Source organism: Myotis brandtii, unplaced genomic scaffold, assembly GCF_000412655.1.
Source record: "Myotis brandtii unplaced genomic scaffold, ASM41265v1 scaffold670, whole genome shotgun sequence".
Classification (NCBI taxonomy): Eukaryota; Metazoa; Chordata; class Mammalia; order Chiroptera; family Vespertilionidae; genus Myotis; species Myotis brandtii.
Genome location: NW_005370611.1, coordinates 2,985,749 through 2,999,477, shown reverse-complemented (window position 1 = coordinate 2,999,477; position 13,729 = coordinate 2,985,749). Strand labels below are relative to the sequence as shown.

Here is a 13,729-nt window from a genome sequence, read left to right as displayed (position 1 = left end):
CAAAATGTGTCTTCACTTTATTTTTTTTTTTTTAATATTTTTGTTGATTTCAGAGAGGAAGGGAGAGAGAGAGAGAGATAGAAACATCAATGATGAGAGAGAATCATTGATTGGCTGGCTCCTACATGCCCCCACACTGGGAATTGAGCCCGCAACCTGGGCATGTGCGCTGACCGGGAATCGAACTGTGACCTCCTGGTTCAGAGGTCGACGCTAAACCACTGAGCCGTGGACTATCTTCCCTTTAGATAAGCGTCTTCCCCTTCTACCACCCTCAGTTTCTCTCTTTCATCCTCTTCTCTTTAAAGTGGTGGCGGCCGCTTATGCCCTTCGCTAAGTCTGGGAAGCAGTGACTTGCCTGAATGATTGTTTTGGGGCTTCAGCTCAGGGCCAAGGCTCCCTTAGCTGGTAGGTGAGTCAACCTCCAGATCCCAGCAAAGTAGGGGGAGGGTTGCTGACCCTGGGCAAGGGAGGAGGGGCACGGTGGGGCTGGGGAGTAGGGTACAGAAGAATAAGGTGACACAATCTCCGCTCTTCCCAGCCTTGCAATTGGTTGAGAAGTCTAGACGAATACACATCAAAGGACACAAGCAAATCATTCAATTAAGCATTTCTTCTTTTTATCCGAGGGGTCCATTTTCAGTCCTGTTGTTACTTGACCAGTCAGATGCAGTTGCTCTTTCTTCCTTGAAACATTCTCTGGGTTGCTTCTTACTTCCCTGTCTGTCCCTTCTTGGTCTTCTCCTGCCAGTTCCTCTTCATTTCTGACCTGGAAATGTTGGCCTGCCCCAGGGCATGGCCTGTGGACCTTGCCTCTTGAGATACTTTCACTTCCTGGGTGACTTCACTCAATTTTGTGGCTTAAAAAATACCATCCACACCCTAATGACTTCCACATTTGTGTTTCCAGCCAGATCTCTCCCCTGAAATCCAGAACTGTTTATTTAACCACCTGCTCACCAAGATCTCTAACAGGCATCTCAAGTTTTCCCATATCCGATACGGAGATCCCGCTATCCCTCTTCACACCTGTTCCTCCCACAGTTATCTCAGTAAATGGTAACTCTGTTCTTCTATGTTCGGGCCAAAAATTCGGGTGTCATTCCTGACTCCTCTCTTTCTCTCACCTCCCACCTCCAATCTGACAGGAAAAATCCTGTTGACTTAACTTCAAAATACATCCAGAATCTGACTGTTTTCACTACCTTCACTCCATCCAAGCCACCATCATTTCTCACTTTGATTATCAGTAGCTTCCCAACCTTGTCCCCGTCAGCCTACTCTCAACACAACAGTCAGAGTGATATTAAAATGCAGGCATGTGGCCTGACCGGCATGGCTCAGTGGTTGAGCGTGGACCTATGAACCAGGACATCAAGGTTCGATTCCCAGTCAGGCACATGCCTGGGTTGCGGGCTCCATCCCTAGTAGAGGGCTTGCAGGAGGCAGCTGATCAACGATTCTCTCTCATCATTGATATTTCTCTGTCTCTCTCTTCCTCTCTGAAATCAATAAAAATATATTCTAAAACAATGCAAGTCTGCTCAAAACTCTTCACTCAGAATGAACGCCACCATCCTTACAATGGCTTGTGAAGGTCCACACAGTCTGGCCTCCTCTCCACACCTGCCTCACCTCATTTCCAACTGCTCTATCCCTCACTTGTTCTACTCCAGCTACTGGGGCCTCCTCGCCATTCCTTGAACACACCGGGCATCCTTCTGCCTCTGTGCCTTTGCCGTTGCCCTTCCCTCTATTTCAAATGCCCTTCCCCCTACAAGGCTCATTCTCATGTCTATTAGGTCTTAAGTCTGGTATCTCAAGGCCTGGCCTGGCAGCCCTGCCCAAAATTGTACATTTTCTCTCATTATTCTCTATTTCCTTTTTCTGCCTACTTCTCTCTTTAGCACTTACTGCCATCTAATCTTCATATATTGTCATGTATTTGTATTCTTTAGCGCCTGCCTCCCTCCCCTGGAATGTAAAGCCCACGAGGATGGGGATTTTTTACCTGTTTTGTTCACTCCCAAGTCTCCCAGAACAGTGCCTGGCATACATAGGTGTTCAATATTTGTTGATGAATGAATGATTATTTCAGAATGGCCTGAAGCCTTAGCTGCTAACAGATAAGAGGAAGTCAGTTAGTTAAAGGAAAGCAAGAGAGAGCTGATGATATCTGGGAGGACATGGAATTTACTTCAGTCTTTGGAGCATGGGAAGTCCTAGGAAAGGTGAGAAGAGAAAGAGAGCCATTGGCATACTGATGGAGACCATGGGTTTTGAAGACAGGGCTTGGGGGCCTAAGTCCTGGCTCGGCCACTTACTAACTGTAGACAAGCCACCTAACTTCTCTGAGTCTCAATTTTTATATCTGCAGAAGAGAGAGACTCATCATATCTACCTCATAGGGGTTTAAAATTTTTATTTTATTTTATGATCTAACAAGGTACAGTTGTTCCTCAGTATCTGAGCGGGATTGGTTCTAGACCTTCCCGCCCCCCATACCAAAATCCCTGGATGCTCAAGTCTTTTATATAAAATGATATAGTGTTTGCCTGTATGTAACCCATGCACATCCTCCCATATACTTTAAATCATCTCTGGATTACTTATATAGCTAATAAAATATAAATGCTATGTAAATAGTTGTTATGCTGTATTGTTTAGGGAATCATGACAAGGAAAAAAAAATTTGTTCATGTTCAGTGCACACACAACTATCTTAGGCTTTACTACATTATACATGTCAGCACCAATAGAACTTTCCCTCCTGGAGTATCTTTAATCTGTGGTTGGTTGAATCTGTGGGTGTGGAACCTGCGGATACAGGAGGCTGACCAAACATATAAATAAAGTTTAGCAAGGGCAGGGTACTTAGGAAGACTTTGCTCAAAAAGTGTGACTTGTTATTACTATGCGGATCTTTGGATACCAGTGAACTAAGCTTTCATATCAGAGGAATTGTAGCGCCCGTCCAACAGAGCTCCTTGGTCTTGAGCTTGACTCAAGTGGGTAGAAGGCAGTGGTTCTCAACCTTCTGGCCCTTTAAATACAGTTCCTCATGTTGTCTGGTGGGGTGAGGGCCTTGGCCTGGCGCCACCCGCATCCCCTGCCACCCACCCCTGGTTCCCCATTTGCCATCAGGCAATTGGAGCCGGCTGGCCAGGGAAAGGGACCAAGAGGTGGTCAGTGCACCTCATAGTGACTGGTTGAGCGGTCGTCTGGTTGTTCCACCGTTCAGGTCAATTTGCATATTATCCTTTTATTACATAGGATAGAGGCCTGGTGCACGGGTGGGGGCCGGCCGGTCTGCCCTGATGGGGGCCCCAGTTCGGGGTGGTGGTCCCCGCTGGGGGGCAGGGCTGGCTGGGGCGAGGGGCTGCGGAGGTTTTGGTCTCTGGTCATTCTGGTCATTCTGCCATTTGGGTCGCTGGGCTTTTATTATATAGGATGATATAGTGTTTGCCTGTGTGTAACCCATGCACATCCTCCCATATACTTTATATCATCTCTGGATTACTTATATACCTAATAAAATATAAATGTTAATGTAAATAGTTGTTATGCTGTATTGTTTAGGGAATCATGACAAGGAAAAAAAAATTTGTTCATGTTCAGTGCACACACAACTATCTTAGGCTTTACTACATTATACATGTCAGCACCAATAGAACTTTCCCTCCTGGAGTATCTTTAATCTGTGGTTGGTTGAATCTGTGGGTGTGGAACCTGCGGATACAGGAGGCTGACCAAACATATAAATAAAGTTTAGCAAGGGCAGGGTACTTAGGAAGACTTTGCTCAAAAAGTGTGACTTGTTATTACTATGCGGATCTTTGGATACCAGTGAACTAAGCTTTCATATCAGAGGAATTGTAGCGCCCGTCCAACAGAGCTCCTTGGTCTTGAGCTTGACTCAAGTGGGTAGAAGGCAGTGGTTCTCAACCTTCTGGCCCTTTAAATACAGTTCCTCATGTTGTGACCCAACCATAAAATTATTTTCGTTGCTACTTCCTAACTGTAATGTTGCTACTGTTATGAATCGTAATGTAAATATCTGATATGCAGGATGGTCTTAGGCGACCCCTGTGAAAGGGTCGTTCCACCGCCAAAGGGGTCGCGACCCACAGGTTGAGAACCGCTGGTATAAGGGCTTCTTTCTCCGAACTATCAGTCCCTGGGCTCAACCAGTGAGTTGGACCTAATTCCTGTGCTGCGTTCCTTTAAGATGGCCCCGCTTACAGACGGAAAGGGAATCAGAAACAGGCACAGATGTGGCCTGGGGCCTCTGCTGGGGACCAAGCAAGTCCCGCCGCCTGTCGCTGATGCAATCGGAGCAAAGAGAAATGATTCACTTCGGTCCTGCCATTGACCTCAAGATGTTGGCCAGGTGCAGGTTTTGGGGGTTGGTTGGTGGGTTATTTTTTCCCTCCTGAGTTGAAAGAGTAAGTCTGTGTTTCAAAAAGCACTTTCTTTATGCAGGGAAATTCTGTGGCGAGGGCTTGGGGAGAGAATGAAATCGGGTGCCCCTCGTTCTCTTCCCTCCCACCCAGTAGAGAGGCCGCGCTGAAAGGTGCCTTTCAGAGGGGCCGGAGACAAGGGAGTCGACCGACCGGTGGGTAAAAGGACGCTCGCTGCACAGGAGGCTGGCAGAGAAGTGGCTTCTTGTTTGTTAGCGTGGGTTTGTGGCGAGGAGGTCTGCGAAGCCCTCCCCCGGAGTCCCCGGCACTCCACAGAACAAATAAAACCTCTATTGGTTCGTCTCTCCCCTGGATTTAGATGGTGCTTTACGGCCAGGGTTATTGGGATCAGCCGAAACCCAGGCTGATGTTTATTCCTGGGGTTGCAGAGACAGACAAATACCTCTCTGTCCTTCCACTTTCCAGGCCAAGAGGGCAGGAGACGCTTTCAATCAAGCAGGCAGGCAGGGAAGAATTATTTTTTAGGTGCCCACTGTGTCCCCAAGGCTGAGCCACATGAATATTAATAGAAAAAGCACAAAATTCAGGCTCCAGCCCTCCAGGCACATAAAATCCAGTTCGCAGGAGGAGGCCTGGTGGGCAAAACAAACTCAAGGGAAAGGGTTAGCACAGTGGGTACTAAAAAAGAATCTTACAGGAGGGGAGAGAGGAGAGAGGTGAGTGGGAGTGAGTGTGTGTGGGGGGAGTGGGGGTAGGGAAGGGGGGTTCTTGGAGGAGGTTTCCTGGAGAAAGTTCCTAGGACAATAAGCCCAGGCGACAGAAAGCCTATCTGTTTGGTTCCGTGCCGCAGCCTGGCACGTAGCATAATGCCTGCACAGAGTGGGCATTCAGTAAATATTTGAGGAATGAATGAAGAAGGAGGGGGCCGGCATCAGAAGGATAAATAGGTGAAGACGAGGGAGGAGGGCATTCCAGCGCGAGGAAAGGCCCAGAGGAATGAGTCGGATGTCTTGGTGAGACTGGTTTAACCACAGCGAAGGGTGTGTAGTGAAGAGTGGTGGGGAATGAGGTTAGATATGGAGCCGGATGGGGAAAATCTGGAAAGCCAGGCAGAGAAATTGAGAGGTGAACCTTCCTGCCTTCCTCCCCCTGGCTTTTCCTGAGCGTGGACCACGTGCGAGGCGCAGAGGTGAAGGGAAAGTGGTGGAGATAAAGAAATGAATGAAAGTCATCACCACCTGCTGGGGACAGGCAGGGTATCGGCGCCGTATTGTAACCGTGATGCCGATGGTAGGGGATGAACTGTTTTGATGCTGCAGTCATGGTTTGTTTGCTTGTGAGAAACCGAGGCCATGTCACACTTGCTCATATGAATTGAGAGCCTAGTGAAGGGTATACCAGACATCCAAGGCTAGCAAGCAGAGTTCAAAAGAGACATGAAGACCCTCGCCGGTTTGGCTCAGTGGATAGAGCGTCGGCCTGCGGACTGAAGGGTCCCAGGTTCGATTCCGGTCAAGGGCACATGCCGGGGTTTCTGGCTCGATCCCCAGGGGGGGGCGCGTGCCCGAGGCAGCTGATCAATGGTTCTCTCTCATCATTGATGTTTCTATCTCTCCCCTCTCCCTTCCTCTCTGAAATTAATAAAAATACTTATTTAAAAAAAAGAGAGAGAGACATGAAGAGGCTTAACTTGGTCAATGGAGCTGGTCCCCTCCCTGCCTCTTTCCCAGCAATGCCTCATGGATGGTCTCTCACCTCTGCCCCTTTCTCCGCGTATGCTCCATGCTCCTGCCTCCCTCTCTTGTTAGAATTTTACTTGGTGCAATCTTGACACCTTCACACCACAATACCCTCCCCCTCCAGGGCTAGCCGTCCTCATTCACTCTCTGAGCTTTCAGGTCAGAATATCAAGGACACAGTCCTTAGAATACCAGCTCAGTCTTAGAATGACTACCCCAGGGTCAGATGGTCACCCAGAACCAATCAGCAATTGTTGGGAGACAAATCGTGTATTAAAACCTGGCTGCGCCCAGCTAGTGTGGTTCAGTGGTTGAGCATCGACCTATGAACCAGGTGGTTCAATTCCTGGTCAGGGCACATGCCCAGGTTTCTGGCTCGATCTACAGTGTGGGGCGTGCAGGAGGCAACTGATCAATGACTCTCTCTCATCACTGATGTTTCTATCTCTCCCTCTCCCTTCCTCTCAGAAATCAATAAAAATATGTTAAAAAAAAAAACAACCCAAAACACCTGGCTGTGTAAGCCTACCAAGAACTGCAAAGAATTCCAAAGAAGGGGTACAAACCCAGAGGCATTAACGGACAAGCCTAATTCCTACAGGTGACAATGCAGGGAACATATCAACTCACCTGGTGAGGGTAGTGCAGGAATAAGGCAGTGGATGAAAGCATTTAAAAGCAATTAGGCTGGCCCAGAGCAGGAATTGGAAACGCCGAGAAACCGAAGCGACCCAGACTTTCAAGAAGGCTTTTGCCTGGCCCGGAACAGAGCAGTTTAGAGATAAGGATAAAGAAAATATGTAGCCTAAGTATTTTTAGGGCAGAGTCTGCTTCTCATTCATTGCCATAATCCTGGCCTTGCAGTGAGGCTCAGAGCAGAAATTCACCAGACGTTTGTTGGACTGAATTGGATTTCCCTAAAACCCGGACAAACAACGAACATATTGCTATTTGTATTCTGTTAGGAACAGAGCCAGGAACACAGAACAGCAACGACAACAAAAATCAAAATATGATTTTTCTGCCTCCTGATGCCGGCCTCGGGTCACTGGATGCAGGCTTGTTGAGAAACAAAAATGCAGCCAAAGGAGGGTCTGGGCCAAGCTGCCGGGCTGTGGGCGAGATGGACAGATAGCGAGCGCTGAGCCCAGTGTCTCAGCGGCAGATCAAAGTCGGCTTCCCCGGCGCAGGCAGCAAGCATGGCAGGAATCTGGGGACCTTTCACCCAGTCCTTCATCCGCACCGGCCGAGGGAAGCCACACCGTTAGCGGTCACACCAGTGAACACTGCCAGCACACAGGTGTTTGTGACAAATCTTTTTATTTATTTAATTTTTAAATATATATATTGATTTCAGAGCGGGCGGGGGGCGAGAGAGAGAGAGAGAGAGAGAGAGAGAGAGAGAGAAACATCAATAATGAGAGTCATCGACTGGCTGCCTCCTGCACGCCCCTCACCGGGGATCAAGCCTGCAACCCCGGGCATGTGCCCTGACTGGGAATCCAACTGTTACCTCCTGGTTCATAGGTCGATGTGCAACCACTGAGCCATGCTGGCCAGGCTGTGACAAATCTTTTATAGTCCAGCACAGTAAGTAGTCCTCCCTTATCCACAGGGGATACAGTCCAAGACCCCCAGTGGATGCCTGAAACCACAGATTAGTTCCAAGCCCTATATATATATACTATGTTTTTTCCTCTACATACATACACTTTACAGATTCTCTTTGGCATATCCAAATTGCCAGCATCACTACCCTTGCACTTTGGGACCATGATTGAAGGAAATGAGCGTTACTTGAGCACAAGCCCCGAGATACCATGACAGTCCATCTGATAACCAAGACGGCTACTACTAGTAAATGACTAGCGGGTGAGTACCGTCTACAGCGTGGAGACACTGGACAAAGGGATGATTCACACCCCAGGCCAAACAGAGCAAGATGGCGTGTGATTTCATGGAGCTACTTAGAGCAGCACACAGCTTAAAACGTATAAATTGTTTATTTCTGGAGTTTTCCATTTAATATTTTCGGATCACGGTTGACCACGGGTAACTGAAACTGCAGAAAGCGAATTCGCTGATGGCGGTTGGGGGGACTACTCTATGGCGCTTTCTCCAGGTAGGCAGCTGGGATACACCTGGGATATGATTTGGTTCTCAACCTGTGGGTCGTGACCCCTTTGGGGGTCGAACGACCCTTTCACAGGGGTCACCTAAGACCATCGGAAAACACATATATAATTACATATTGTTTTTGTGATTAATCACTATGCTTTAATTATGTTCAATTTGTAACAATGAAATTGGGGGTCACCACAACACGAGGAACTGTATTAAAGGGTCGCAGCATTAGGAAGGTTGAGAACCACTGCCTTAGAGGGTCGATGATAAGATTAAATGAGAGAGCATATGCAAAGCCATTAAAACTAAGTAAGCAAGGCACTTGGTAAGCAAGCAATGATTACTAGAATTGGTACCAAAAACTACCCTGCAGACAAGAGCTTCCCAACCTGGAGGGCCCGAGAGGTCACGTAAGCCCACCGAGAGCAGCCTGTTGGCAGCTGTGATTTGGGTTTGCCTAACACCCATTCCTTCTTCTAGGAGCAGGTCCCCGATTAGTCCAGAAACCGCCATTAAAACTAAGCCAGGCCACTCAGGATTCTCCCCTAGGATTCTCTGACTGGATCTTCCGACTGGTGGAAACAAGAATACCATCACCGCTCACTGCCCATCTTTTCCCCGCTTTGGGGATTCAACTAGTAAAACTGGGAGCCCAGAGCTACCTTTGCTCCTTTCCTCCGCCACGTGCAGAAACTGGCCTGAGAGAGTGAAGCTAGTTTGCAGAGATAAACCGGAACAGAGTCCTAGCTGGGGCAGAGACTGAGTCTCTGAATCCCGTCAGCCCCGGACCAGACAGCCGCTCCCACTCTTCTGCAGTCTGATTATGGAAGACACTAAATCAGCATCTCTCCCCTCCTCTCCTTCTCTCCTCTTCTCCCTCTCTCATTCTCCCTTCCTTCTCAAACTGCTTTAGATTATATTTCTGTTACTTGCAACTAGAGTTTGTGCTTGAGGGTCCATGCAGGAGGAAAACATCTGAGTTTGCATTTTCTTTTACATTAGAAAATGACAATACTTTAAATTTTATGGTAAACTAATTAGATTCTTATAACTTACATTACTTATGTTTTGGTTTTTTTTTTAACAAAAAACACCAGAGAGAAACTCGATGGTGCTTTGTGCCACTAAAGTATGCCTATCTTGCACCATTTGAAAAGAAGCAACCTATGGGTAAGCTCTTAAAAGTTTTATCTCTTAAGTTTTTAAGTTCTTCAGAGACAAGAGTAAATTTACACTGAAGGTTGTAAGCTTCCATGCACCAGGGCCAGGCAGGTAACAATAAGTGAAGTGGATGGACGGGTGTAATGCAAGAGGGAGTGGTGGAGACTGGGGCCAAGTGTTGACCCATCTAAGAGCTGCTGCTATCGCTCAGCCCCAGCCCATTGTTTCATGTGCAAATGTGGGCACAGAGTTGGTTCTGGACATTTGGGATGTTTAAGGTGAACTAAATTTTGAACATGGGCTACAAGCTTGGGTGTGCAGGGAGTGTGACCAACAGACCCATTTTGCCTAGAGGGAAAGGTTTCCTGGGATGTGGATCTTTTGCTGCAAACCAGGACGAGTGGGTCTCCCTAGGTGCAGGCCAAATGGAACTCATGTGAGACCTCTGGCTCACACACGTGGTCTTGTTGCACCCCCGTACAACCCAGTGGTGGCTAAGCAAGGTACATTTGTCCTCCAGGTTCCCATCCCCCACAACCCAAGGAGGCCCACGCCATTGTTATCAGCACTTTACAGAGACTCACAAGCTCCTACAAGGAATGTGAGGCAGAGGATCTGTTGATTCCATGACCCAGTGATTCCCTCAGCTCCGCATGTGGGTCTGGCTTTAGGTGACCCATGAGTTTCAGGCCTCTCCCTGCTGCTTCCAACCGCTTCTCCATGGCAGGAAAATCCCATCTTTTCCTGGAGAGGACAGGGCCCTCTGAGCAGCCAGGAGATGAAGGCGTTTTCCCCTTCATCCCTCTTCTTGAGGCTGAAAGGACGGCGACCTTTATAATCACATTCCATACAGTGAACTTGGACCTGGTCCACGTTTCTGAATGTGGAAACCGAAGGTGCAAAGCGGGAGTTGGGTGCTTGAAGCGCACAACACACGGGTGGTCGGCGCTGACCTCCGGAGTCCTGTTTCCGGGCTCGGTACCGGTCTCCTCTGTCAGGGAAAAGACAGGGGGCCAGTATTTTCTGACCGCCTCCCAGATGCCAGACCCCACGCTGGGCACTCAGATAGCCTTCCCAATGCCCAGCAAACTCCCGAGGGAAGGGCTGGCGTCCCAGGCCCGTGCCCTTTCCAGGCCACCACCCTGCCAACCCAGGCGTGCCAGGAGGGCATTTGAAATTGGCAGGTTGTCATTGCGCAAAGGGAGGGGCGTGCGGCTCAGAATAGAATGAAATAATAAGGGTCACAAATAGCCTCCGTCTGCACGATGCTCAGCAGGTGTTGGTGGCTCTGTGGGTGGGTGGCAGGGAGAGACAGGCCCACCCCTTGTGAAACGTTCTCTGATGAGACGATGCATGTTAAGTGAACTATAAACTTTAAGAGCACATTCCATACCCACTCATAAACATTGGGAATCGTTCCCTTTGGGGAAGCTGGTATTCTCGAGGCAATAGAGCGTGCTACCAGCCTAGAGGGGGCCTCACTGGGATTTCCTCTCCACCAGAAGTCTGAATTCTTGTAAGGGAGCCAAAATTAGAAAGAAAGTGAGGTTTGTGCTTTATTAATATCATTAGCCCTTACAATGAGGTGTCTCTGACCCATTTTAACAGAGCAGCAGAAAGACAGAATTACGTTGTGGTTACCAGAGGAGGTTTTTTTTTTCCCCCCCTGTCAGATCTGAGTTCAAATCCCAGCGCTGCCACTTATCTGATGGGTGATATGGGAGACGGGCTACTAAACCTCTCTGGACCTCAGATTTCCCCTCTGAGGATAAGGCTGACAAGACCAGGGCACGGGGCTATTGTAAGGATTAAAACGGAGATGATACACACTCTCCACATGACCCAGCAATCCCACTGCTATGTAGTCATCCAGGAGAAGTGAAAAGGCATGTTCACACAAAAATCCATATGCAAATGTTTAAAGCAGTTCTCGTCATAATGTGCCCAAACTGCAAACAACCCCAAATGTCCTTCAACTATGAATGAATAAACAGATAATGGGATACAACTCACCGACGACGAGGAATAAACTACAGAGACACACAACATACACACAGTAACAGGGATGCATCGCCAATGCCTTCTGCTAAGTGAAAGAAGGCAGACACAGAGGATTACATATTGTTGATTCCATTTAGGTGAGATTCTGGAAAAGGCAATACTACAAGGACAGAGAACATAGCAGCGGTTGCTGGGGGCTGAAGATGGAAGTGTAGTTGGGGTAGCTAGGGGGTAGTAGATGACTACGAAGGGGCAAAGAATTTTGGGGGAGATTACTAGAACTGTTCTGTATGTTGACTGTATGCATTTGCCAAAACTTGCAGAACTGTCCACTAAAAAGGGTAAATTTTCCTGTATGTGTATGTCATGCCTCATTAAACCTGACTTTAAAATGTGAAAACACAGTGGGGTGGGCGGCGGGCGGGGGGAGGGACATATGCAATACTTTCAACAATAAAAAATTATTTTTTAAAAATGAGAAAACACAAAAAAGTCCCTGTGTCGCTAGCGAGCTCCGAGGCTTCTGGTGCCGCCGTCATGGTTCGTACTCTCAACTGCATCGCCGCTGTGTCCCAGAACATGGGCAGCGGCAAGAACGGAGACCTGCCTTGGCCCCCGCTCAGGAATGAATTCAAGTATTTCCAAAGAATGACCACAACCTCTTCAGCAAAAGGTAAACAGAATTTGGTGATTATGGGTAGGAAGACCTGGTTCTCCATTCCCAAGAAGAATCGGCCTTTAAAGGACAGGATTAATTTAGTTCTCAGTAGAGAACTCAAGGAACCTCCAAAAGGAACTCATTTTCTTGCTAAAAGTCTGGATGATGCCTTAAAACTTATTGAGGAACCAGAATTAACAAATAAAGTGGATATGGTTTGGATAGTAGGAGGCAGTTCCGTTTATAAGGAAGCCATGAGCAAGCCCGGCCATCCACGACTCTTTGAGACAAGGATCATGCAGGAATTTGAAAGTGATACATTTTTCCCAGAAATTGATTTGGAGAAATATAAACTTCTCCCAGAGTACCCAGGTGTTCTTTCTGATGTCCAGGAGGAAAACGGCATTAAGTACAAATTTGAAGTATATGAAAAGAATGAGTAATGTGAAGGTGTTGTCTGATTCATTTCAAGTTGTTCCCCATCCCCTCCAGACAATTATGTATTTAACATTAGAGAAAGATATTTCTGTTAAAAAAAAAAAATGAGAAAACAAAGGGAAAGGGCCTTAGCGCCCTTAGGAAGAACATAGCTGTAGGCTCCTTTTCACTAACGAGTGCTCTCTCCAGCATTTTTATTTTTGTAAAAAGAGCCTGCAACTTTCGTAGAAACAGAAGGGTGGTGGTATATGTGCACATGTATCTGTATGTATTTGTGTGTGTATAAAGAAATTGTGAAAAGATACACGAGGAACTAATAAGAGCAGTGACTGTGGGAGTGGGGTAGGAACTGGGCAGTTGGGGGACCAGGTAGGAGAAAGACATTTCAGTATAACGTGTGTGTGTGTGTGTGTGTGTGTGTGTGCACGCGCGCAATAAGTTCACTAAGTTCACATGGTTAAAAATGATACAATGTGTATCATTTTATATGCACTTATATATAATGTATATAATTTTTGAACCATGTGAATGTATAACCTATAAAACATTAAATTACCAAAAAATAAATAAAAAAGGTTTAAAAGAAAGGGAAATGCTTAATCTCCAGACATGACTCTTGACTGGTGGAATCTGTGAGGGGGTGGCATTCTGTGGCGGCCACATCACATGAGCGTCTGCTTACCAGGCCTTGGCCCCACCCACCCTGCTGATAGACTGAAGGCAGGAGTTGGCTCCTTGAGTAGAAGGGCTCCTGTTTCACCCTCTTTCTCCCCCAGATGTCTCTCCCGATGGCAGAAATTCCTGTTAGTCTTTCACCCCACAACTGGAGCAGGACTTTAGCCACAGATGCTCCCTGAAGGAGAATGATAAAGTGTAAAAGTCTGTTATCAGACTCTTAGACTTTTTCCCCAGACATCTTTTGGAAGAAGGAAAGCAGACCACCAACATTTCAGGTGCCTGGACCATTTCAGGCAGGGCACCTGAAATACAGAGCAATGGAAAAGACACAGATTAATCACTTCTTGGTCTTGTTGTGGGGGTAGAGCGAGGTGAGAGCCCTAGGAAAGACAGAGCGATGGGGTCCTGCCATGTTGGGGAGTTCAGTCTTTGATGTCAGACCTGAACTTGAATCTCACCCCAACCTCTTCCTTAGCTGTGAGCCCTTGACCAGGTATCAAAATTCTCCG

The 13,729-nt window shown here is 47.4% G+C and overlaps 1 protein-coding gene across 1 annotated transcript; it reads left to right on the top strand.

The window, feature by feature from the left end:
• Positions 1-11,947: 11,947 nt before the first annotated feature.
• On the top strand, positions 11,948-12,629 carry LOC102239982 (dihydrofolate reductase). The gene has a single exon (XM_005881201.2). The coding sequence runs from the start codon at positions 11,984-11,986 to the stop codon at positions 12,545-12,547; it is 564 nt and encodes a 187-aa protein (XP_005881263.1). The 5' UTR covers positions 11,948-11,983; the 3' UTR covers positions 12,548-12,629.
• The last annotated feature ends 1,100 nt before the right edge of the window (positions 12,630-13,729 follow it).

Excerpts from the sequence above, each read along its gene's own strand:
- LOC102239982 (XM_005881201.2), top strand. The coding sequence starts at position 11,984 with ATGGTTCGTACTCTCAACTGCATCGCCGCTGTGTCCCAGAACATGGGC.